Source organism: Anolis carolinensis, chromosome 2, assembly GCF_035594765.1.
Source record: "Anolis carolinensis isolate JA03-04 chromosome 2, rAnoCar3.1.pri, whole genome shotgun sequence".
Lineage (NCBI taxonomy): Eukaryota > Metazoa > Chordata > Lepidosauria > Squamata > Dactyloidae > Anolis > Anolis carolinensis.
The window spans coordinates 155419678-155447013 of record NC_085842.1 but is presented as its reverse complement, the minus strand read 5'-3'; the positions used below and the strand labels follow the sequence as shown (position 1 = coordinate 155447013).

The following is a 27336-nucleotide window of genomic DNA, read 5'->3' as shown; positions in this document are numbered from 1 at the left end:
AAAAACAAAGTAACACAGTTATCTATTTGAATGCTAGTTCAAAGGAATTACTGTTTGAAGCATTGACTCTAGACCCTGAACCATTCATTACTGTAGATTTTATTATTCCATGGATTTTGCTATATGATCAAAGGATGTTTGTGGTCATCATGTCATAGCTGGAAGGAATTCATCCATTTTTTCCCAGAGGTTTGCTTTCCATTGGTTGTTTAGTGTCTACATCAGTGGTTCTCAACCTGTGGGTCCCTAGGTGTTTTGGCCTACAACTCCCAGAAACCCCAGCCAGTTTACCAGCTGTTAGGATTTCTGGGAGTTGAAAGCCAAAATATCTGAGGACCCACAAGTTGAGAACCACTGGTTTACATTGTAGAGGTTCAGGGCAGGATGGATAAGGAGAAACAAGATACCAGCCCTGCTCTCTTTTGCCGATCACAGCTTTCTCACATGTTTAAAACTAGGAATTAGATCATTATTGGATCTGGAATGCTTGTGCATCCTCGGAGATGAAAAACCACATCATTTGAGGATGGTGAAGTCATGTTTGCATGTAAGAACCTGCAGAAAAAGATGTTCTCATGCAACAGGTTCAGAACTTCTAATAGCTGATGTTCCCCAGCCCGTCAATGAAGAAAAAAAAAGGACTGATATTTTTATTACTAGTAACTGCCTCCCAACTTGGCAAACAACTGCTTCGCCATAAATATTACTAAACATTTCGCAGCTTATTATTTTTTTGTATCCTGGTTAGAGGCCTGATGTTGCAACGAGGGTTAAGATTGTGACTAGGGAAGGGAGACCCTTTGGCAAAAATCTCCTGTCAAGCTCAGATTTGCTAGGTGGTGATTGGTAAGCCAGGATTGGTTTGTGTTATCAGTCACCCTTTTGAAGAAATAATGCTTCTTTTTCCTCTCCTACTTTGCAGGGCTCTTGTGATGACTACTGAGAAAATAGCTATTAAGAAGAGTCAATTCCTAGAGCAGGGGTTCCTAACCTAAAACTTGTGAGCCAATGCGGCACTCCAAAGTCATTTGCCTAGCCCCTGCCCTAAACTTTAGACTTAGGGTCATCCTAAGTTTTTGTAAAAACCTAAAAAAAATCCCCAAAATAATAGATGAGTTACTAACAAAACGGACACTTATGATAGTTTAGGAACTCTTTAGAAATGACCCCCCCTAATTTTGTAATGAGTATTGAAACATTTTTTTCATCGATCACATAGGCCTACTGTATACATATTGCAGAATTATAACAGTTTGACACTACATTAACTTGCCCTGGCTCAGTGCTATGGAATGCTCAGATTTATAGTTTGTGAGATATTTAACCTTCTCCTTCAGGCAGCTTTGGTGACACAGCAATCTACAAATTCCAAGATTCCATAGGAGGAAACCACGACAATTAAAGTGCTATCTAACTGCTACAATTATGTAGTGTGGATGGTCTATCAGTGGTAGTCCTAGCAGCAGCAGTAACACTGTGATAGCAGGAATCATGCATGACCTTTAAGTTGGGTAAGTGGGAAGGAGGCCTCCCACAAGTCTGAGCAAATAAAAATCTTATGATTGATAATCTAAATATGTCCCCTACAGTAGTTAAACTGCAGGGAAAAGCACTGAATTGTATGTATAATGCACAGTTATTACATTTACAGAATTTCATAATATGTATGCACAACTAAAGCATTCCTGGCAAAGGGGAAAATCTTTATGAGCTTTTGATTGTGACTGCAATAACTGAAACAGAGTTCCTCTCCAGCCCTTCAACATATTTTTTTATTGTGAATTCCTGTACTAATTATTTTGATACAGAGGAAAAGAGGCAACTCTCTTTCACTGCTTTTTCTGTTCTTCTTCTGCTAAAAGAAGATGGGTGGTGCCACACTCCAACTTAGGAAGCAACATTTATGGCATTGAAAGTATTGGAGTGGTGGGCCTACATGGATACTTTCAGTACTGCTTGAATATCTCTTATTCAAATACTTGGGATTAGAATGGTTTGGATTTTTTTTAAGGTATACCTATATTTGCATATATGTTGAGATAACTTGAAAGTGATTTTATATTTCATATATACCTTCTACACTTAATCAGAAGATATACATTTCTGTTTTTAAAAAAATGTGCATGAAATAATCCATGGTACTCAACCATCAGAAAGCAAAGGTGTCATGGTCTCAGCCCCTCATGTGGATAATTTCAAGTTTTGGATATTGGATTTCTGGTTAAGGAATACTCAAAACTTTAGCTGTGAAAAGAAAACTAATAGTTGTCCCAGATATCCAAAGACTTCTATCTCCATGGAAGCACGATTGAAAGCTGCTATGTGAATTAGAGTTTTGGTGATTTCCAAAATCAGGTATTTGCATTGTTTTCTTGAAAGAATCAAAACTTCAGCTCTCAAATACTGGTAGTTAACTGATTGCCCACCTCTTCCACACTGGCAGCCTTAAAGGAGTATATCTGATGTTACTTCTAAAGATCAAAAACACAGTCTTTAATACCAGACGAAGACAGCAGTGTGCAATGATGCCTGAACTGTATAATTTTTGCATGCTGATAATAGAGGTGCATATGTCACATTCATTGTCTGAAGCACCTTCGTGTATCAGTTGTTGGGAATTGAAAGGAGGAGGATACAATTCCATTCCGAACAGTGGGTTTCCCATTACATATCTGGTTGACCACTGTGAGAACAGAATACTTGACTAGATAGACCGCTGGTCTGATTCAGCATAGAATTTCATATGTCCTTATCTGATCACAATGTAGAATAACAAGTAAAAGTATTACAAAACAGAATATGTATTTTTGGAGGGAGGAAAACATTACTCCAGTTTTATTTCAGTTTACATTTGTTTTTCTTCCAGGGAAAATGAGATGGTTCATGTGACAAAGAAAGGAGAAAATGAGATAAAAGAGAGACAGTTTCTGCAACCAAAATACACAGTTTCAAATTTGGCTGGATATTTTAGAACAGGCTTTTGCAATTTGGTGCCTTCTTGATAGGTCAGACTACAATGCCGCCCACTCAATGTTCACAACATCTACAGTGCTGTGGGAAATGGGTGTTGTAGTCTAAAACATCTCGAAAGCAAGAGGATGAGGAAAGACTGACTTAGAATTTCACTATCCAGATTAGCCCTTTGGTCAGTGAAACCAACCGCAGGGCTCCCCTTGATGTGAATGGAATCAGCATCAAAATTTAGGCTTCTGGGGCCGTGTTCACACAGAATATAGCACTGACATTTCAAGCTTTATTGCTGGACTGTGAAGGCAATTTGGTACTGGGAGACAATAAAACACCCTTTATTTCCTAGCATTTTCTTTCCTTTTCTGCTATGGGTGTGGGCAGATATCAAGGTATGGGGGAGACTGGTATCTTCTTTGTTTCAGGCAGTGATGGCTGTCTGGAGTTTAGTTTCTGACACTTCGCTGGCTTGTGCTTGAGGACACACTGTATGTTGTTTTAATGCTGCCCTGGCCACCGCCACCACCAGAGGAGAAGCCGACACTTCGACTGCCCATTCCACTTCCAATGCCAATTCCATAGCCATAGCCACTTCCACTGCCATAGCCACTTCCACTGCCATAGCCACTTCCACTGCCATATGCAGAACTACCAGTGGTGTTGAGGACAGCTGCCAAACAGAAGAATAATATGTGTTTATATGAGACTTAAGAACAATATGGCTTTATTCAGAAATGCAATTGACTTCACTCATCCTTAGAGACATTATGTTGTCTTCAGAGACATTATTATGTTTCAAACCACTATTGTATCCCCATTCATGGCAGGATCCTTAATTAGATGGGATCAATTCAGTGACTACCCTAGGAACAGTGCCATCTATAAGTTGTTTTCACCCATTGTGGTGATTCATAGTGTCAGTCCAATGGATTTCTTCCTGTAGCAGACCATATTTATTTATTTATTTACAGTATTTATATTCCGCCCTTCTCACCCCGAAGGGGACTCAGGGTGGCTCACATTACACATATAAGGCAAACATTCAATGCCTTGACACAGAACAAAGACAAAGACAAGCGCAGGCTCCAAGTTGGCCTCGAACTCATGACCTCTTGGTCAGAGTGATTGATCTCAACTGGCTGCAGCTGGCTGCTCACCAGCTTGCGCCACAGCCCGGGCGCTAAGAATCCTTAGTAATGTTTTTGTAACACCTAAATCCATAATTTGTAGTATATATCTCAATGTAATGACAAAAATCAGTGACCATAAAAACCAGCAGCAATGAAAAGAATAGTGTGTGTTTGTAGCACTTGCACACAAAACTAAGTGTCATGGTAACTGGGTCATAATGACAGCTCTGACTAGAGCACATGTCCATAATTAGAAGGTTAAAAGAGTCCATTAGCACAGAGTTTTAGCTTTTTAGTTATATTGATATAGTACCTGTAAGCTGGGCTTATGAAAAATGCATCTGTAGTTATAACCACAGGTTTATTTTTATAAACAATAGTACATTTCTGTTGAAACACTGCAATTAGTTTTAAAGGCAGTCTTTGGGTGTCACCCCTCTGATGGTGTCACCCAGTGCAATCCACCACCATCCCTCCAATTGATGCCACTGCCTAGGAAGAAGAAATTGCAGCCAAAGTAACAGTGAGCAGCCTAATTATAATGGATCATACCATTGGTGTCAATCACAACAAACCATATAATGGACACTTTCGCAAGGCTGTGATGATGGCTGCCTATTTCTAGGAAGATCCACCAAAATCTAAAGCTGTGCTAGATTTAAAGGAATTGTAAAACTACCCCTTTTAGGCTGCATGTAGGTGTCTGGTTCAGAGCGCACAGGGTATCTTTAATATTAAAAAAATGAGGACGACATAATCTTTCTTGAGTTGGCTGAACTGTGATTACTATCATTCCTAATTACCAGCCTTGCTGGCAAGGTTGGATGGATGTTTTGGTCCATAACATCTAGAGTGCAAAAGTTACATCATTACCATTTTAGTTCAATTGGTTATTTTGTGGCTGTTGGTTTTAAGCTTCTTTTATCTGTAAATGTTGTTACCAATGCCTAGCTTTTGGGTGGAATCAAATTAAAACTTAAATAGTTTTTATTCTAGGATTTGTCAATTCTTGATCATGGCAAAATTTACTCTTTGGATCAATTGCTGAAACACAGAATGATCTCAGAAATTCAAAACTTAAATATCCTTGGGATAAATGATCACCTCTCCCTCCATTCTTCTTTCCCTTTCCACTATATCTATCTAGCTATCCTGAGGGATAGCTTCACTCTTCCAGCCACACCCTACCTTTCTGTGGCTTATGTGTTGGGTTTCAATGTGTTCTCTGATATTTACAGTAGAACTGCAGGAAATTTAAGTAATACAAAGGAAACTTACTCATGCTCACAGAACCAGCTCCATCACCAGCCAACCTGTGGAAAGAGAGAAACAATTAAACTAAATGAGGATTTGTTCTTACCTTTCTAATCATGACTAGAGGATAATAAAAGAAACACAAAAGAAATTGCTTTTGATATGAAATATTCAGAGGACACAGCTGTGTGCCATTTGGTAGTTGCTAATATTTAATGCATCTATCCAAGCTCTAAAAGATACCATGAACCATCTAGCCAGATTGTGCTATGTGTTCATTTAGTCTATCAATTTGCTATCTCTGATACTGACTAGCCCACAGAGCCCAACAATGGAAAGCCAAGTTCCATTTCAGCAGCTTACATATATGTTTCCTTGATAACAAATGGGTGAAACCGCCAGAGGACTGACGGAAGCAATATAAAACCTGATAATTGCTTCTTATAAAATGTAATGTTTATACATGGGAATTGATGAATCATTGTTTGGTACAAATGGTGACTGTTATCTCTCTCATACACCGGCCCACAGGCTATTATTGATAAATCCAGAATGTTAGCACATTATCTGGGACTGAAGGAAGCATTTCATGACAAAATGTCACATAAGCCAAAATGGGGTAATTGTTTTGGTTTGATTTGAGCATATAGTAAGAATTAAGGAGGACAGTTGTCAAACATATCAAATATCTATTATTTGCTGTTACTGAATTGGGGTGGGAAGGGTCAGCCCTTGCCCCAGGTTTGCCACATAGGTAGTGCTTAATGTTTAAGAAAGGAGAAACCAGTGCTCATGTCCTAATGAAATTCGTGCCGACTGCACTGGATGAGAGACCTTCTATTTTATTTTGAGTGTATATGGAAATAGCAATGAGGGAAAGTTATGCTGTGACATTTTCTTAATAAGGTATATAATGTTACTGTTATCTTTTACCATCAAATCAGGTCACATCTATAAATGGAAGTGATCATGCCAAATGGGGGGTATTTTAAAGGAAGGATGCCGCTACTTGGCTTTGATTATTACAGCTTTCCAACTAGCACCACTATTGCCACTATCCATTGGATGCCTCCTGGTAAAAGATGTCTCAGTCAATTTAACATATAAGCAATTGGTTAAATCTTCATAAGGGTAGAAATCACAGTTGTGTGTGCAAACAAATGCTTCTTCTACATAAAGTCTATGGAAAGAAATCATTCACCACTTTACTTGCAGCAATATGGTGAGAGGATATATTTGAAAAGGTGAGGGTGAGATGAATGTATTTGGATGTGACTTAAATCAGCAAGAGTAGATCCATTGAATCAATGTGATTTATATAAATTTGCTATTGGGCAATTGATCCAATAGATTTGTTCTTGGTGGAGCAAGTAATTGGATATGTGAAGGTGTCTTTACATCTTTGTGTCTACATTTACATTAAATAGATATAGATATTTTGGCTTAATTGAGATATAGACATTTAAGCAAGATATAAATATTGGTGAACTGGACTAACTGATTCATTACAAAACCAATCAACAAACCAACTAATCAATTAAATGTAGCTTTAGTACAGTGGTTGTCAACCTGTGGGTCTCCAGGTGTTTTGATCTATAACACCCAGAAATCCCAGCAAGTTTACCAACTGCTAGGATTGCTGAGAGTTGAAGGCCAAAACATCTGGGGACCCACGGGCTGAGAACCACTGCTCTAGTAAATAGTAAATAAATGGGTATATTGCTTGAAGCATTGCATCCTGACACTAACCGGCTCTCTTCTCCTTCCAGCAACTTCCTGTAGGTGGCAATCTCAATATCTAGAGACATCTTGACATTCATGAGCTCCTGATACTCTCGCAGTTGGCGGGCCATCTCTTGCTTCGCCTTATTGAGGGCATTCTCCAGCTCCTGTAGTTTGGCCCTGGCATCTTTGACAGCCAGCTCACCACGTTCCTCTGCCTCAGTAATGGCTGCTTCCAGTTTGCCACGCTAAGAAAACAAGACATAGGATTATACAAATGTTCACCCTATTCTTTTCTCTGTTTTCATGAGGTGTACAGTTTGGAACTGCTCAGAAAAGGTCACATAGAAAATCATGCATCAGGGTAGAACTCTGCCATCTATTGCTTTATCAGTCAGGAGACCTTAAAATGATGAAAAATTCAGTCCTGTGATAACCTCCATACAATCTGACATGGTGATGTCTATGCCCAGAAAGGATTTTACCAAGCCATGATCATGAGCTCTTTGTTTGGAGGCCTTTGGGAAATATGAGGGAAGACTGTATCTGTTACTACATTTAACTCCATGCTAAGTTGAATGCACTTTTTGATGATCCAATATTGATTAATTAGAACAAGTGATTGAAACCACAAGGACTCCCCAGAATGTGTAATGCAAAACTTTAAAGTGCACTGTGACACTTAATTCTAAATAGGAGAGGTATCTTTTTTTAATTGCCTCCCTGCAAATAGAAATATAGCACATCAGAGAGGAAGGTTGTCTACTACTTTTTTTTACATCTTGTCACATTTTCTATTTATAAGGTACCAAAGGTATAAATCCAATTATAAGTCCCAACTGAAGAAGACCAATTAAATTAATTGCTACCTGGTAAATCAACATTGATGTAAATGTCATTGATTCAATGACTCTATTCTGATTAAGACTAGTAACTGGATTTGGTCCTAGGGAAGCTTTAGCATCAGAATGTGCACAAGTTCAATCTAGACATGCTAGAAATTAGTCAATCTGTCTTTAGAAGTCACAACTGAGCTGTATCCTCACCTCATGGCCCCAGCCCCCATCGGACAAAAAGAAGATGGTGCTGCACTTTTAAAGAGAGGTGAAGGTGGGAGAAGGCTTGGTGGGAGAGCTTTTTTGGATTTAGAAAGTCCAAGTTTCAGTCGTTTGCATCTTCATTTGAAAGACTTTCAGGTTAAAAGACTAGAGAAGGTGTCCCCCTGAGATCCTAAAGAGACTCTAGCCAAAGAGACTGAGCCAATGTTGGGGACTACACAGCCTTTTAGATTTTACGAGACCATTGTACACCTTACAAGGATCCCTCACCAATGATTAGGTCTCTTGGGATGTTGGGATTTGGACTAGAAGACCACATGACCCTTACTTCTAAATTGACAATACTTGTCTAAATTGACCAATCATATCACTCAGTGAAAGGTAGCTTCTTGAATCAGAGGAGGGAACACATCTGAGTGGCAGTACTCTAGCTTTGGATGTAAAATGTCCACAAATACACACTCTGGCATCTGTAGGCAAAAGGTACTAGCTCAGGGTGGAGACCTCTCATCCTGAGATTATGTTGCCATGCCCAGTCAGATCAATGATCTGATTCAGTACAAGATAGCTTCCAATAAGCAGGGATGAATACATTACAGGTGTTTTTTAAATACACTCTTAAACTCATTTGTCTTTTGCACCCTATACTTGCTGAGCCTGCAACTGCTTATGGCCAATAAATTATCATAAGAGTCAAAGATTATTAGTTATTTGGCACAGATGCCAATGACTAATGCAGTTCTTGCATTCCCATTGCTTATCATCAGTCCTATATTCTCATATGGTGCAATGCCAAGGGTGCAGGGCAAACACCAGAGAGGAAGGGTGTATTGCTGGACACCTGGGCTTCAAGACTCCCATACTTTAATCACAGATACACTGTTTGCATTGCTTCCATGTGGATGTTTGCTGAAGCCGCCCTGCCTTAAAGGCAAACAAACATGATGGGGAGTGATTCACAATGGCTTATCTTTCTGCTTTTGTGAAAGCTCCCTGGTTCATTCATCATGAAATATCCAGTCCTTGCGGGCACCCATCAATCAACACAATTACTTCTTCTTTTCAATTCTTTTTTTTTTTTGACACACCACTTGCCTTTGTACTGTAGAATTAATGCAATTTCACCAAAATATGTTTTAACAAAATCCTCCCCAATCCTATTTATAATATATGAAGTCAGAATATATCATTTTAAAATACATGTTTGAGTTCCTTCTGCTTTCTCACCTGGTTTTTCATATTTTCAATCTCAGCCTGCATCCTCTGGATTGTACGGTTAAGGTCCGAAATCTCCGTCTTGGTGTTTCTCAGGTCATCCCCATGCTTTCCAGCAGTGACTTGCAGGGCCTCGTACTGAGGATGAAAATTGAAATAAGAGAATGCAAAAAAGTATAGATTTCCTACAAAAGAGACTAAACTTCAATTCCTGAGTATACTAAAGCTATCAAATATCAGAATGATTGGGGAAGGCAAACTCTTGCAGTACAAAATTTTTGGACATTTTTTTTCCCATTCATTGTTTGCCTCCTTCTTTGCATTCTTGCTAGGAGAATATTGTTGAAGAGGCATGATTGAAATTGTTGGGAGGAACCTTGTACTTGATATCAGACATAAAACACCTTCCTATCATTTTCTCTCACAAACTCCTCCCTCCAAAATCAACACCACCATATTCCAAAGCTAGCTTGCAGGTTTTTGACTCCATTCTGAATTTACTTCTTATCCTCTGCTGTGAATACCAATCATGTTTTCCTTTCCATTAGATGAATGAATGGTAGTTAGTCATACTTTTTCCTCAAAGATGTGAATAGGAACCATTCAGTGAGCTGACTGAAAATAAGAGCTGAGCTTTCAGACACAAGCTGAGGTTAAATCCAACTAGAGTAGATCCTATGAACTGATTCTTGATACCACACACATAGATTCCATTGATTCATTGGAACTATCAAGAACATTCAAACCAATGAGTGGTCCTAGGGTCTAATCCGCTACCTGCCAGACTCACTTCACAGGGTTGTTGTGAAGATAAAGTGGAGTGGAGCCGTGTACACTGCTCTAGATTTACTGGAGTAAAAGATGGGAAACATGTGACACTAATACATAATAAACAGTTAATCGGCATTAGCTCCTAGCTGGTTTCTTAGGCCTCATCTACACTACCACATAATGCAGTTTAAAATTACATTAGATGGTCAGTGTAAATTCATATAATCCAGTTCAATCCAGTTGTGTGGCATTATATTAGTCTGCACTGACTATATAATGCAGTTTCAAACTGGGGTGTTTAGGTTGCCTTTGTACTGTAAAATTAATGCAATTTAATGCCACTTCAATTGCCGTGGTTCAATCCTATAGAATCCTGGGATTTGGGATTTGGTGAGGTATCAGCACATTTTGACAGAGAAGCTAAAGACTTTGTAAAAGTAAGGTTCCCATGTTTGCATAGCATTGAATTAGGAAAGTTAAAGTGGTTACAAGCTGCATTAATTCTACAGTGCAGATGCACCCTCAGTTGTGTTGGAGAGTGATTTGAGATGACCACAGCCTTGAGGTCAACTGTGAGATGGAATGTTGTTATTTTAAGAAACAGACTGTTTGAACCATTGCTTGGAAGGATTAGCTTTAGACGACATCTGAAAGCGCTTGGGAAATGAACTAACCAAAATTGTTAGTTTGTTTTATAAATGAATCCTTCATGTCTTTGCCCTCTGTTCCTGTAATTCCCAGTATCAGGTAGGGTAATCCTGAAAGGCACAATAGTCAATGTTCAATCTCTGGGCTCCTCTAAGGACTGCAGTGAATACCAAAAATAACAAAATATTGTAGAAGTGGCTGTAAGTCCACCTCTGGTTTTGAGAACATTTGACTCTTTTGAATCAAAGCATCTTTTAAATGGCTAATCACTGCTCCTGGAGAGGCAATATGTGTTTGATTTGGCCAGGAGAAAAAAGATGGCCTGAGAGTCTTAAGAAGTTGAACACTTGCCATAAATCTTCCCCCATGTTTATTCCTCAAGTGGGTTCATACCCACTTGAAGCCAAAAGGAGTGGCCAGAAATCCCTCCTTCCTACTCCAATCATAGATTTTTGGTAGTTGTTTCCTATTCCTAGGACTGGAGGGAACTGTGCAGAGTCATTTAGGTAAGATGCAGTGTGTATGCGTGTGTGTGTGTGTGTGTGTGTGTGTGTGTGTGTGTGTGTGTGTAACTAGCTGAGCAAAATAAACAAGTGTAAGTAAGGACAAGGGGACAGATGTGCAAGTCGAGAGGTATGGAAAGTATGAGTAGACATGGAGAAGTTATGATATAAATAGACCTAATGTCAGCAAGATTGCCACTGGACTAAAATGCTTTCTACTCCAGAGACATCAAAGAGCTACAAGCTTCAGCTATAGAACTCTGACAGAAACAATAAAGAGTAAGGTTGTAATAATCCTTGGAGATACATTTGTAGGTAACATTGTTTTTAAATAAAAGTAACTACCCAGAAATAGGCAAATGTGCAAATCTGAAATGTTAGGGGATGTAATATTTCAGATTTGCACACAATCAATATCAACACACACAAGTAATACAGGGTGTTTGGAAAATAACTCCCTAGTTCTAATGTAAATTACATTAGAACTAGGGAGTTATTTTTCAAACACTCTTGTATACCCAGCTAGTTTCCCCCCACTTTTCCAGCACAACTCACCTTGGTTTGGTAGAAAGCCTCAGCCTCTGCCCTGCTCTTGTTAGCAATCTCCTCATATTGAGCTTTGACTTCAGCAATGATGCTATCCAGATCAAGGTTTCGATTGTTGTCCATTTGAAGGACAACAGAAGTATCAGAGATTTGGTTATGCAGCTCACGCAGTTCCTGGAAAATTAAATAAATGCATTTATTACCTACTCTGTGTCATAAAAGTTGGTCCGCAAACTTAGGTTGCAAAGGAGACCTCTCTCTCATTATCAGTGCAAAAATCTGTTTCAACTGGCAGTCAGATATTCTTTAGTACATAGAACAGAGAGTATGAAGAGGGCACCATCTCATTCTTTGACTCAGGATGCCAACTATCATGGGCCAGTCTTTTCTATAATAATATGTGTACATCTGTCCACTTAATTTTTCTTCTTCTGAAACTCAGGTGAGGAGTCTACAAGGATAGGGGAGGACTTTGTTCCATATTCTTCCTCTCACATTGGATGTGGTCCATGAGATTAAAGGTACAGGTACACAGTTCCTTCCCTACCTCCAAATAGGGTCTAAAGCAGTTGTAAGAAGGTGCAATAAAAACTAGTAGAGAGGAAAAAGCAAGAAACTGTCTGCCCACTGTCTTGTTTACATCAAAGCCCTTGGTAAGGGTTTTGATGTAAACAAGAATATGATATTGGAAAAGGCGAGAGAAAATCACAGATGTTATTTTAGCCTGAATTAGATAGAGTGAATTCTATCCTCTGGGGCCCCTTCCACACAGTTGAATAAAATCCCACATTTTTTGCTTTGAGCTGGAACACATGGCAGTGTGGGCTCAAATACCCCAGTTCAAAACAGATATTGTGAAATTTTCTGCCATGATATTCTGGGTGATATGGCTGTGTGGAAGGGCCCCGAGATTAATGCTCAGGGTGAATTCAGAAGTTATCTCTCTCCCTCCCTCCTTTCCTTCCTTCCGATATTATGGCTAGATGCCAAAGAATTATTTATCCTGAGCTAACACCCTCCACTTGGGAAGGAAAAATGCCCTACCTTTTTTTTAAAGCTGAACTGCTGTCTCCACCAAGAGTCAATACAATTTTCTCTTTTATATAGGTTCCACCTTAGTGGATTTATTGGAAATGGAAATGAGTTGAATAATATTGTTAGGAATAAATAGAACCCTATTGGTTCTGCTCCAAAGCCAAAAATGAATCCATTCTGTTCCAAAGCAGCCAATTTATCTACCTTTTGATATATACACACATCCTAGTGCTCTTCTTTCTATACTTTCTATATAAGCCCTAAACGGTTTGGGACCCACCTACCTTAGAGACTGCATCTCCCTCTATGAACCCACACGTTCTCTTCGCTCGTCGGGGGAGGCCCTTCTCTTGCTCCCACCACCCTCACAGTCACGGTTGGTGGGGACGAGAGAGAGGGCCTTCTCTGTCGTGGGCCCCCGGCTTTGGAACTCTCTACCTAGAGAGATCAGGCAGGCCCCTACCCTCCTCTCCTTCCGGAAGAGCTTAAAAACCTGGCTGTTTCAAAAGGCCTTCAATGTTTAGTTGTTGCTGGATTGATCTATCTGTCCATTCCATAATAGTCCCATTGTTGTTGTCTTGCCATTTTATACCGCACTTTATTGTCCAACTGTGAAATTTCCTTTTCCCATTTCGTAACACTCTGCATTTCGCCTGGGATCTACGAATTAGTCTCCTGTTTTTAACACTGTATTCTGCTTGTTGATTTTAATGATTGTTTTTATTGATGTTGATGTTTTTTACTAGGATAATTGTTTTATTGCTTTGTTACTGTTTTGTTTATTTTATCAGGCCTGGCCCCATGTAAGCCGCCCCGAGTCCCTTCGGGGAGATGGGGCGGGGTATAAAAATAAAGTTATATTATATTATATTATATACTTAAGCTAATTTGTGAAATGAAACTCATATTCTCCTGCCCAGTTTATGCAGCCCCCTTCAAATGTACATATTTTTATATTTATTTTCTAATCTACATAATTTGCATGAATATTTGCCCTGACTAAAACATGTTTATGGAACTTAACCAAAAAAAGTGTGCATCCATATTTGTTTCCCTCTGAAATGCATCACAGCCTTTGCAAATAATACAAGATTTGTTGTATTGTGTTAGCAATCTCAGGAAGAGTGAAATGGGTGCCCCTTAAAATAGGGGTGGAAGTCATGCATCCTTCCGAATATTGGATTGCAACTCCTGACATTACTCACTATTGGCTAGGCTAAGTAGGGCTCATGGGGCTCGCAATCCAACAGCACATGGAGGGTTACACTTGATCTACCCTTGCTGCACAAAAAAGCAGATCCAACCCATTTATTTCCTATCTTTCATTGTCTTTTCTTCTGCATGTGATTAATCATATATAGAAAATAATGGGGACAAATGTCCCACTGAAGCTTGGTATATGTATTTGCAAGAAATTGATACAGGCATGGAAATATTCATTCCTTCACTTCTTGCTGCAATATACCAGTACTGAGCTCATCTCACCATAGAATCATAGAATCGTAGAGTTGGAAGAGACCCCACGGCCTTCCAGTCCAACCACAAGAAGATCAATATCAAAATAGCATATTTGCTAAGATCCTTGTGATTCTTGTGATTCTTGTGTATTACATATAAAATCATATGAAACCAACTGGATATGTTTAGCAAAGGCTTAGGGTCTTCTTTGCAACAAACTCTTAGTTGGCAAGAGACAAAGTCAAGATGGAGTTTGGCAAACAGACTGGAGTCTATGAGTCAAAGGGATATAAGTATAGTGAAAAGTAAACTGTTTTGATTATAATTCTATAATGTCTTCAACAGCTTCCTCAGTAGAGAAATAAGCAGAGAAACTCATCATCATTTGCATTTAGTTACTTTCCAGGTTTCAAATAACTTGTAAGAGGAGAAGACTATCCAATGAACACTATGAGACAGGGCCAAAATTAGACTACAGTTACATATGAATGATTCAAGTACAAACCCACTTGATCTGATTCAGGTCCCCCATATGTATCATAAAAGAGAGAAGATGACATGGAGGATTTTACTTACGGCTTCATAGAACTCTCTCAGGAAGTTAACCTCATCAGTGAGCCCATCCACCTTGGACTCCAGTTCCACTTTGTTCATGTAGGAAGCATCCACATCCTAAAAGAGCAAACATTACCAGAAAGCTGAATGAAATTTTGGCAGGAATGGTCAGGAGTAAGGTGACAGTTGCCACTGTGTGTACCTGATGAAAAATACCATCTCCATGTTCTAAGAATTCATCCTATTCACAATAAATGTAATTGGCTTAAAACCAGTGGTTGGTCCCCAATGAATTAAAGAAACTGGCCTAAGTATTGACTCATCATTTCCCCCCAGTGATTCAGTGGATCTAGTCTGGTTGGTAGTTAACCATTGGATTATGCCATTGCCACCTATTAGCAATATTAAATTGCCATAGTGAATCAAATTACACCTTGCCCTAGTGCAGATATGAGCAAACTTTGGCCTTCCGTGTGTTTTGGACTCCCAACTCCCACAATTCATAACAGCTGGTAAGTAGGCTGTTAGGAATTGTGGGAGTTGAAGTCCAAAACACCCAGAGGGCCAAAGTTTGCCCATATCTGCCCTAGTGGCAAGGATTACAGCTATACCAATGTGCTTTCTCTGATTAATCTCAGGTGCATGTTTCTTGTCAAAGCCGCTTGTCAAGAGTGTGATGGGGAATACTATCTCTATTTTTGCCAGCCAAGACAAGAACAAGGTAAAATTATCTGGATCAGTAAAATGTTCCCATTGATGCCAGTGGAAACTTTTCTAAGCCTTGTAGCTGTGCTATGTACAGCCATTGCCATCAATAGGCAGATGTGGGGTATGTGAACAGCATTGAGTGACACCATCAGAAAGAGCTACACCGTAATGACTGTCTATTAAACAATTCTGCACTGTTTCAGCAAGCAATTATTGTTATAACATTTTTTAATAATCTCAGTTTACATGTCCCATATCTGTATACTTACAAAGCTAAAACTCTTAAGTTAATTTACTTTTTGGACCTTCTAATGTATGTACTTCAGACAGAGCAGCCATTATTGTTCAATTACAATGATGCTTCATACCATTTTGGTATGCACTACAAGCACATACTGTTGCTTTAATTGCTGCTGTCATTTTATAGTCACAATTTTTGTCCAATTTTCTGATATTTTAGCTATACTTTTTTGGTATGGCTTGATGCAGGGGGTTCCTACTTTGGAGGGCGGCTTGAATTACTGCACCAATTGGCACCAACCATAGTGATGCAACTGACTGTGGGTGTTACCTGGATATTGGGGTGAGAGAAAAAATAAAGTTGGGGATGGAAGGAGAAAGATCAAGCTCCACTCTTGTTTGCACTGTAGGATCAGGGATGCTCACTCCTGTGTCCATAATGCATTAAATATGAAAAGAGTACTATAGCCTGCTGAACACAATCTAGGAACCTGTCTGGCCAACAAAAAGGGATTGGGAGAATTAGGCTGTCAATATCTAATGCAGTGGTTCTCAACCTGGGGTCCCCAGTTGTTTTTGGCCTACAACTCCCAGAAATCCCAGCCAGTTTACCAGCTGTTAGGATTTCTGGGAGTTGAAGGCCAAAAACATCTGGGGACCTCAGGTTGAAAACCACTGATCTAATAGGTCACAGTGTTTCCTAGCCCTGATGGAATGTCCTTTGTCATCCCTGTGTTACTATTGATCTCTTTGACCTTAGGAAAACCACCAGTCATTTCTTTGTGTCTTTTATCCTTTTCTCCATTGTCTATTTGGTATGTAAACATGGGAAGAAAAGGCCCATAGCTGCACAATGGAAATGTTCTTTCCAACTCTAGAGGACTTTACCACTTTATAATGTGGATGGATATAGAGGAAAATTCCTGCACATAGAAAATTAGCTATCTCATAGTTCTATAACTGCAAAGCATGATAGTCCCCAATTGCCAGGGATTGTCTCCAATTGCCAGGGATTGTGTGAATAAATTGGTTTAAGAAAACAGTGCTTCTCACCCACCTTTTTGAGGACAACAAAGTCATTCTCTGCAGTTGTGCGCTTATTGATTTCATCTTCATACCTGTTGGGAAGGCAGAATGAAATAGGTGGTTTAAGCTTACCAACAGAACAAGCCAGAAAGTAACAACACACAAGCCTGGAGTGAAAATCTGTTCTTTAAGTGTTCAATAACATGAATGATGGGATCCTTCTCCATGTTCTCCAAAAGAACTCCCCCCAAATCATGTATTTCAACTTGTAAAAATAATTATGCGGGCTCCTTCTGGAGCCTGCATTGGGCACTCTGGAGCCCACGTCGGCCCTTCCAGTGGGCCGGGAGGCCCAAAGAAGGCCCGCAAGGCCCGAAGAAGGAGGCGGGGGTGGCGCCATCTTCCCAGGGGCCTCACTGCGCCCCCAGAATGATTGCGCCACCAGAGGCAACTTAAATGGCCTCGCCGGTGAACTGCCTCTGTGTGTGAGTGTGTGTGTGTGTGAATGAGTGTGTGTATACGCACATCATGTATTTTAAATGCATTAAATTGTATTATATGGGTCTACACTGACCATGTAATGCAGTAGATGGGCCCTCAGTTTTAATTCTGAGACCCCTTCTACATTGCCATATAAAATCCAGATTATCTGCTTTGAACTGGATTATATGGCAGTGTAGACTCATATAATCCAATTCAAAGCAGATAATGCAGATTATCTGATCCAATAATCTGAATGACATGGCAGTGTAGAAGGGGCCTGAGGTAAGCTATGTTTTAGTTTTGAGCTAGCTGTTGGCATTGGTTGATGCTGGCAGCAAAGATTATGAAACGTACTTCTCTAGTTGATGCATCATAAAACTTTTTGCTTGCCCATGTTAAGCAACCTTGCCAAACAGGAATGAAGCAGATATTTTCTTCATTTAGGAGAACAATTTCATACTTGCAGATGAGCTTCCCAAATGCAATAATAATGTCCAAGCAGTTATTGTGGATTTGGGGAAGAGAAGAATGATGATATTAGATAATGTGTGTTGCAAATTGTTTTTCAATTAGTAGCAAAATAAACCTATATACCAAGACCAAGCAGTAAGTGATATGTTGGAAAACTCTGCTATCATGGAAATGAAATACACTGGTTTCCTGCATAACACTTGCCTGCCTGCCTGCCTGCCTTTTTGAGATAAAATAGCTGCAGAAATACAGGCTGCAGCCATCAGAAGACATTTATTTCTTGGAAGGACAGCAATGACCAATCTCGATAAAAGAGTGACGAGTAGAGACGTCACACTGGCAACGAAGGTCTGCATAGTTAAAGCACTGGTATTCCCCGTAGTAACCTATGGATGTTAGAGCTGGACCATAAGGAAGGCTGAGCGAAGGAAGCCAGATGCTTTTGAACTGTGGTGTTGGAGGAAAATCCTGAGAGTGCCTTGGACAGCAAGAAGATCCAACCAGTCCATACTCCAAGAAATGAAGCCTGACTGCTCACTGGAGGGAAGGATATTAGAGGCAAAGATGAAGTACTCTGGCCACATAATGAGAAGACAGGAAAGCTTGGAGAAGAGAATGATGTTGGGAAGAATGGAAGGAAAAAAGAAGAGGGGTCGACCAAGGGGCAAGATGGATGGATGGTATCCTTGAAGTGACTGGACTGAACCTTGAAGGAACTGGGGGTGGCCACAGCTGACAGGGAGCTCTGGCATGGGCTGGTCCATGAGGTTACAAAGAATCAGAAGCGACTGAATGAATAAACAACAACAGCTGCTGCAGAAATAATGTTACCATAGGTAGCAATCCTAATTATTGAAAAAGAAAACATAGACTAACATAAAGACTGGTGCGGGCAAAATGGAAGGCAACTAATTAGGCAACTCCAAGTACTCAAAAGGAAGAGAACTAAGGATGTGATATTGTTTCATATAAAAAGAAGAAAGTGTTCTTTCTCCTCACCTCTCACCAGCTCTTACTTAATTCTTACTACTGTTAACTGGTTAGGCAACAATCCTAAGTCTTAAGGCTGGGGGCTGTAGTGGAGTTTAGTTTCAATATTTACCAATACAAATACTGTTGCATAAACTAGAAAGGCAAAATACAGAGCAATCTCTTGCTTTGCTGCTGCCAAAACTATATTTGCTAGATTGTTCCAGCTTTTCTCTCATCCTGCCAACGTCCTTAAAAAAGACGTTGGCAGGGAGGGAGAGGGAGGAGAAAAGAAGTGTTCAAAGGGCTGTGGCCAGTGCCACACCCTTGAAGCCACGGTTCCTCTATGTCATTGACACAGCTTCTTTTAATGTACTTTGCCCCCACTTCGTTCATTGAGAGTTGAGACAGCCATTTTATGATAGTACTTTTGATTTTGTTTTTTAAACATGGTAAAAGTACCAGAAGCAGCAATTACTACTACTACTACTACTACTACTACTACTACTACTACTACTGGTCCTTATCCAAAATGCTTGGGAGCGAATGTTATTCAGATTTTGGGTTTTCTTTTATAATTGTTATTTTGGAATACTTGTTTTTGCATGGATAGTGGGGAAAGGGGGCTACTCACGCATGAAGTGTTCACTGAGTTTTTTTTCCCTTATGGAGCCCCTGCTCTTCTACTATCAGAAATCTGATGGAGGTGGGAGAAAGAGTGGACAGGACTCCAGTTTCTGCAATTCCACTCACTCGAGGTTTGTTAAAAGCTCATACCCCAAACACCTCCTGCATTATCAGCAAACTTTCTATTATTTTAGCAAAGTAGGCAGAAAAGAGCAGAAACTCCTTCCCCTTGTCCCCTAAAATACTTTTTCACTTTGTCTGGGCAGCATATAGGATGAGGCCAAAGGGATCACAATGCACTCACAGTCCACTTCCAGGGAAGTTCATGTGCTTTATACAGGGGCTTTGTATAAACATAACCCTCCTTCCCCTCCTTTTCTTTCCCTCGATAAGACTTCTCAAGAAAAGTTTCAGTGGGTGCTGGATGTGTGATTAGCCCCCTTTCCCCAAAAGTGGGCATGTCTGACTGGTGGCAAAAGGTTTTGTATTTTGGAGTATTTCAGATTTTGGATTTCCTGATAAGGAGGACTCAACCTATAGTTGTAGCATCAGGAGGAGGAGGCTACTCTATCTATTCTAGACCCCAGGGTCTGAAGCCAGCATAATACTGATCATGCCAGTCAGTTACACATATTCACACATTAAATGTCGAGAGTTTTTGCTTATTGTGATTAAATCCATCTGAAATGAAATTTTCACTCATCCTTAACAGTGGGGAAATCTGTCCGCTTTGCTGCCTTTCACATTCATGTTTGGCAGACTGGAAAAATTCTGACCAAATCCAAACTGAAAGGAAAGTTGCATCTATCCCAAGCTAGCACCTTTTTAAAAAATATACATTTGTTGCTAATGCTGAAAGGGCTACAAATATCGCCCGTGTGATTTTTTACTATCACCTCTTAACAACTCTACAGTATAGGTTAGACTGAGGCACAATGCTAACAACACACTTTATAGTTACTTCATTCACAGAGCCATTTGCACACTAGAACAGCGTCGATACAGAGATCGTTGCTGCACGTAAAGGCAGGGTTTGGGGAAGTTATTATTATAATTTTTGCTTTTCCACTACAGATCCCTTTACTCTATATGGTTTTGATATACTTAAGGCCTGTCCTTGGCTGCTTGAGCCCTTCCACATGTCTGGCCTACATCAAATGATGATGGTGGTGATGTGAGTAAGGCTTAGCCCACAGAGTTATAGGACACACAATCATTTGGTGAAAATGCCCACAAACATAATTGCAAGTTTTTCTGATGAGGTGACAGCAAAAAAGGAGTAGTTTCAATGTGCTACAAAGAAGTGTTTTTTGTAACACGTAAAAGGCCTCTTTGATTGGAAAGTTTTGAGACTTTTATTAAAATAATTAGCAATGCAATAATTCAAACAAAGCCTTTCCCAACCTTCCCTCTGCTCCCATTCACTCCAAGTCACACAAGCTATAATACTGTGGCGGTACCTGGAAAAGGATTACTAGTTATTGACTTTTCTTCTCTATAGGGACCCACCCCGAGGGTTTATCAAGGTTGTTTGCTTTCTGTTCCTGCCTGCCAGCCAACTGCTATATTTTTTAAAAAACAATTGCAGGTGTGGCGGGGAGGGGAATGAGTGAGGAGCTGGCCCTTGTTGGACTCCCCCCAGGAGGCAGAGGGAACTCTTAATCCAGAGCAACGGCCAACCTTTACTCCCCTTGTCTCCATAGAGCTCTTTTTCATAACAGCAGGTGGGTCCTTTGTTTAATGCACTGCTGTCAATGGATACAGTGTTTAATTTTTTCACCACTTCCACCCTGTAACCCTTAGTAGTCCTTTGCCAAGAAAAAGAGAAAGACGGAAATAATAACCTTTTACTGACTGAATGCAATTTCTTTTAACAGATTGCACAAAGAAACGGATCTCAGTTGTAGAGGTATGCATGTGCAAACTTTCCTTTTTGAGTGCACACACAAAAACGACATATAGGTGTGCAGTAAAAACATAATTCCCAATGGCTTTATATTACACCATATGTAAAATGGCAAGCCCAAAGTTCAAGGTCTCTGGAATCAGTAGGGAGAGGTTGTAGCAGCAAAGATCAGAAACACACACTCTCTCTTTTTTTTTGAACAACAGTTCCCAGAATACTAGTTCCCCCTAGTCATGTCAGCTGGGGATTCTGGGAATTTTATGCTAAGCAGGAATGTTTCCAATTAATGCTCAGCTGACAATGTATGGGATCTGAACTGAGGAGGCTTGGGTTAAAACCTCCATTAGGTCACAAAAAAATATCTTGTGCCAACTTCTCTCCCTCTCAATAACCCTGCCTTGTAGGGTTGTTGAGAGGACAAACCAAGGGGGTTTGTGCAGACATGTTGCTCTTTGTTCAGTGCTCAGAACTCGTTGAAATAATTTAAGATGGAATAACACACACATAGATGACAAATTGACATCATCCATGGTCTAGTAGTAGTTTGATTAGAACATTCCCTCTTTTCTAAAACATTGCCACATTATTCCTCTACCTTAGGGCCCTTCCACACAGCTAAATAAAATCCCACATTTTCTGTTTTTAACCAGAATAGATGGCAGTGTGGACTCAGATAATCCAGTTCAAAGCAGTTTTTGTGGGATTTTCTGCCTTGATATTCTGGGTTATATAGCTGTGTGGAAGGGCCCTTAATCTGGTGTTACAACAACTTCATATCAGCACAGATTATGTTTTTTGGAATTTCTTACCAAAATATTGAATAAAACTAATCCATCCAATACACAATTCTGAATGATCCTTACCATATATGCAGACAGACTTTAGATGTTTATGGGGACAGTTAAGAGTTCAACAAAGGAAGCTTCATATATTATGACAGTCCACTAAATGAATCTTCCCAGACCCTTGAAAAATCACTCAGCAGAAAACACCCCTAAAGCAAGATTATAGTTGCATTTGTGAATTTTAAGTCTACTGTCATCTTCCAAACCTTCAGTAGAGTTCCTCATTTACCATGCTAAACTCCCATCTACACAGTTATATAATCTAGTTTCTAAATGCAGATTGAATGTATTGAACTGGATTATAAGGCAGTGTAGGCTCAGTACCCTTCTACACCACCATATAATCCAGTTTATCAAAGCAGATAATCACATTATTTGCTTTGAACTAGATTATATAAGTTTATACTGCCATATAATCCAGTTAAAGCAGATAATCTGCATTTTATATGGCAATGTAGAAGGAGCCCCATATTAATCAGTTAATCTGCATTCTGAAACTGGGTTATATAAAAGTGTAGATCCAGCCTAAGCCATCCCATATATGTTCTGAAAGAGACATCAAACCATCATATCTCCATATCATGCAAATAATCTAAGGGTGATGCCAAGCAAGGATAGCAATCACCGTTTATTTTGTTCTTGCATGTAGGAATGAAAAAGATGGGGTGGGAGATTCCCCTACTTATGAGAACCGGATGTGGATGGGTGGGAATGTGAATGAATTGTGCCATAGAGTCTTTGCACAAGTGTAGCATTTCACAGAATAAATATTGAAACTGTTTTATGAGAAGGTTGATGAATTTTTTATGACTTTGTCACAATCAGTGAATGTTTTGTGAAAATTTCACTAATGATTGTGCAAAACAAATGAAAACTGTATGCCGATATTGTGCCTTGGTAATTTTCAGTACCCTTGTTCAAGAATCCATGGGAGTTGTAATCTGATAAGGTCTTCAGCATTCTCTGCAAAAGAGTGCTGACACCTCACCGAACTACAATTCCTAGGATTCCATAGCACTGAGTCATGAAAATTAAACTGATGTTAAACTGCAGCAATTCTGCAGGGTAGATGCACCCAGCCTACCTAACATCAATGGGGTCAATGTTCAAAAGACTTAATTGTTTTATGTGTGTGACCTGAGTATATTTCTCTTAAAGGAGAATTTGGGGTGCACCATAAGGATGCTGTTTGAACCTCCTAGTCACACCTCAAAACTGTTGCAAAGATACATTACTTGCTCTTGAAATCCTCAACCAGATCCTGCATGTTCCTCAGCTCTCCCTCCAGGCGTCCCTTGTCATTCATCAGGCTATCGAGCTGCCTCCTCAGGTTAGAGATGTAGGTCTCAAAGATTGGTGCAAGGTTGCTTTTTGTGGTCTTCTGCTCCTGCAAGAGGCTATACTTGGTCTCCAGCATCTTGTTTTGCTGCTCAAGGAACCGGACCTGGAAAGATGCCACAGGCAGAATATCAAAAAGTTTGTCATTCTTCTGGCAAGGACTAAAAATGCCACAAAAGCAGGAGAAAAATAGGAGTCTGTATGGCACTAGATGGATGATAATAAACCACTTGAGGAATGTTGGTCATCTGAGAGTGTGGGAGGAAGAGAGACTGACTGCTCAGAAGAGGGGAAAAGGCCAAACTGGAATCTTCTGGTTAAAGAAATTATGCAAAAAAGAAATCCTCTATATTTTATAAGAAGTTTTCATTTGTGAAAGGAATAAGGACAGAGCTTGAAAACATTGCTTGTCTTGGATTACAATTTACAGATTCATCTAGCCCACATGGCCATAAACTGTGCATGAGAGTCAAGTTCTGCAGTTGTAGTCTCCAAAGGCCTTTCCACACAACTGTATAAAATCCACATTGAACAGGATTATATGGCAGTGTGGATTCGGATATTCCAGTTCAAAGCAGATATTGTGGATTATCTGCCTTCATAGACTGAGTTATATGGCTGTGTGGAAAGGCCCCTGAAGTAACTGTTTAGCTGTGTCCCAAAAAGATAGCTAGTTGTGAAAAGTCTTCAAGTTCAAAATGAGGCCCCTTCTACACTGTCAGATAACCCAGGTTATGAAAGCAGAGAATCTACATTATCTGATTTGAACTGAATTATTTTAGGGCCCTTCCACACAGTCATATAACCCAGAACACCAAGGCAGATAATCCACAATATCTGGTTTAAACCGGGTTATCTGAGTCCACACTGCCATATAATCCAGTTCAAAACAAATAATGTGGATTTTATACAGCTGTGTAGAAGAGACCTGAGGCTCATATTTGCACATTTTTGGCCTATACTATTGATAGAGATTTCATCAGAGTAACATCCTAACAGCTCAAGGTGATTTATATTCAAATTGACTGTGTCCCATCTACCCATCACATAACATTCTTAAGAGGTGAGTTAGGCTGAAAGATAATGAGCCAGCATAGAACATCCCCTCAAATCTCTCATTGTCCAAACTAGTAGCCTATTGACCTCATTAGATGAGTGGGAATGTTAATGATTTGCAGGAGTATAGCATTTCAGAGAATATATATTGAATTCATATGCTCACAGAGGACTAATTATGAAACCTTACACATCATAGAAAAAGTACAGATAAACTTAAGGAGAAGGCTAGTAAAGCCCCCCTATACACTGCCATATAATCCAGATTATCAAAGCAGATAATCCACATTATCTGCTTTCAACTGGATTATATAAGTCTACACTGCTATATCAGCCAGTTCAAAGCAGATAATTTACATTTTATATGGCAGTGTAGAAGGGGCCAAAGGATGCTTATGTGATAATACAGAACTATAAGGGAGATACCGCTGGATACCCAACAATGCAATTCTAAGTATGTCTGCTCAGAAGTATGCCTCACTAAGGTGCATCTGCACTGTAGAATTAGTGTACATCTCTCAAGTTATATATATATATATATGCTTGTCTGGGAGTAAATGCTCATAGGACTGTAACTTCAGGCTCTAGTCCTAAATAAATGTAAATGTACAGGGTTATAAATGTGCATAGGATTAAATGTACATATAATTGTAACCTCAGACACTTAAAAAGATGACTCAGAAGCAGGTTTAACAGATTATATAGCCTTAGGTTGTGAACCTGTATCCTTTTACCTTTTAAGGCATTGTGCATCATAATGTTGCTGCTTTAACTGATGAATTAATATGTGAAACAAGTGCTGTTACAATTAATTGATTTTATAACAGGAACCTTGCCCAAATAATGGGTCAAACAAAAATGTTAATGTTACAGAGTCTGTTCCCTTGACGTTTTTGGTTTTAGAGATGTGGGCTCAGAAACTACAACTTACTGTAATTCTGTGCCATTTTCAACAACACAGCCACACACATGTGTGCACACACACATATACATGTGTAATGCTGGCTACCATTTTGGCAATATGAAAGAAATCAGCTTCCATTCCCCATCTTTTACAAACTGATCAAAAAGCTTAAAAGTACTGAACCTGCAAATGTTGCAATATCCACAATAAATGAGGTAGGCAACCAGGAAATAGCCAGCTTCGTTTAGCCATTGTGTTTTAAGTTCGAGTTGGTAGATTCAGAGACGGAAAGCTGCTGACTCATATAAAGTCTTAGAAGAAAGATCTGCACTGTTTTCCCCCACCCCACCACGAGTCTCATAGCAATTGTATGTGCACAAGTGGAACCAGTAAAGAGGGGGGAAAAAAATCTCCTGTTCAAGGTGTTAATAAGTGCCAAATCTTACCTTGTCAATGAAGGATGCAAATTTGTTGTTGAGGGTCTTGATCTGTTCCTTCTCCTCCTTACGTACTTTCTGGATAGTGGGGTCAATTTCCAGGTTGAGAGGGGACAAGAGATTCGTGTTGATGGTGACCTCTTGGATCCCTGGCGATGGGAGCGGACCGCCATACCCTCCACCGTAGGCACTTCCAAGGCCTCCACCATATCCGTACGAGGACCGGACACTGAAGGAGCTGCCTCCACCACCAACACCACCCCCCAGGGAAATCCTCTTGCTAGAGCCCAGGTTGTAGAGGCTGCTGCTGCCGAAGCCTCCTGGTTTCCTGAAACTGCTGCCCCCTCCAATGCCACGGGATGAAGATACACTGCTGACTCGGACCTGGCTAAACCCAGCAGGCCCAGCAGCTGAACGAGAGCTGTAACTTAATTGTGACATGGCTAGTTTAGGATCAAGGCTATGATAGTCAGAAAGTTATAGAGGAGAACAGTGAGATCTAAAAAAAAAATGGCAAGGGAGGCTTTCAGTAGAATGAAAGAGAGAAGAGTCCCTCTGAACCTCTGAGCTGGCACTTCCTCTCCTTTTATCCGTTAGAAAGAGTTGGGGGCAGCGAAAGGATCGTTTTACTGCCTGGAAGGACTTGGGTGTGTCTGAAAGCCCTCCCACTTGCCTTCAACCTGCTGAGCCTGGAGCGGCAAAGAACAACAGACAAGGGAATATTATCAGCTCCACTCCCTGCACCTTGTACTCTTCCCCTGTAGTTTTGCATTGGTCATCTCTCACCTGGAGCATTTAAGAGCCTTCTCTCCCTTTATTTCTCTATTTGTGCATATTGACAGAATTAGGAAAAAGTATCAGTCCACCACACACCTTTCAGATTTCCATGGAAAAGAGTGCAGAGTTTGGAAAAGCTCCTTGTTTTGAATATTAGCATGATGGCTGGGAGCTTTTGGAGCTTTGGAGTCGAAAAAGACAATTTCCCCCCATTCTTGGAAAGGAAGAGGAAAAAAATTTAAAAGCAATTGTATAAAAAGAGACTCAGGGAGATGAGAAAAGAGTGCTGAAATGTGGTTGAGGGAGCTTCACACTGAATCTCAGCCACTTGCCATTTATGAGACTTCTAGCTGCTGTTCCCGCTGCCCCCAAATGACAGATTCATCTACCTTGCAAAGTTCATATTAGTGCTACTGTCCCCTGTCCAGGAAAGTGTTCTCTTCATAGAAAAGATGGAAATACAGTAGAGTCTCACTTATCCAACATAAACGGGCCGGCAGAACGTTGGATAAGCGAATATGTTGGATAATAAGGAGTGATTAAGGAAAAGCCTATTAAACATCCAAGTTAGATTATGATTTTACAAATGAAGCATCATGTTATACAACAAATTTGACAGAAATAGTAGTTCAATATGCAGTAATGCTATGCAGTAATTACTGTATTTACGAATTTAGCATCAAAATA

The 27336-nt window shown here is 39.9% G+C and overlaps 1 protein-coding gene across 1 annotated transcript; it reads right to left on the bottom strand.

The window, feature by feature from the left end:
• Positions 1 to 2802: 2802 nt before the first annotated feature.
• LOC100567055 (keratin, type II cytoskeletal cochleal) lies at positions 2803 to 26473 on the bottom strand. The gene is made up of 9 exons (XM_003216975.4): positions 25882 to 26473; positions 23373 to 23581; positions 16868 to 16928; positions 14884 to 14979; positions 11824 to 11988; positions 9359 to 9484; positions 7101 to 7321; positions 5376 to 5410; positions 2803 to 3637 (listed from the first exon to the last, which is right to left on the bottom strand). The coding sequence occupies exons 1-9, from the start codon at positions 26311 to 26313 to the stop codon at positions 3414 to 3416; spliced, it is 1569 nt and encodes a 522-aa protein (XP_003217023.2). The 5' UTR covers positions 26314 to 26473; the 3' UTR covers positions 2803 to 3413.
• Between the last annotated feature and the right edge of the window lie 863 nt (positions 26474 to 27336).

Excerpts from the sequence above, each read along its gene's own strand:
- LOC100567055 (XM_003216975.4), bottom strand. The coding sequence starts at position 26,313 with ATGTCACAATTAAGTTACAGCTCTCGTTCAGCTGCTGGGCCTGCTGGG. Across the intron at positions 16,929-23,372 it reads GTTGAGGATTTCAAGAGCAA|GTATGAAGATGAAATCAATA; the intron begins GTAATGTATCTT and ends CCTTCCCAACAG. Across the intron at positions 14,980-16,867 it reads ACTTTGTTGTCCTCAAAAAG|GATGTGGATGCTTCCTACAT; the intron begins GTGGGTGAGAAG and ends TTGCTCTTTTAG.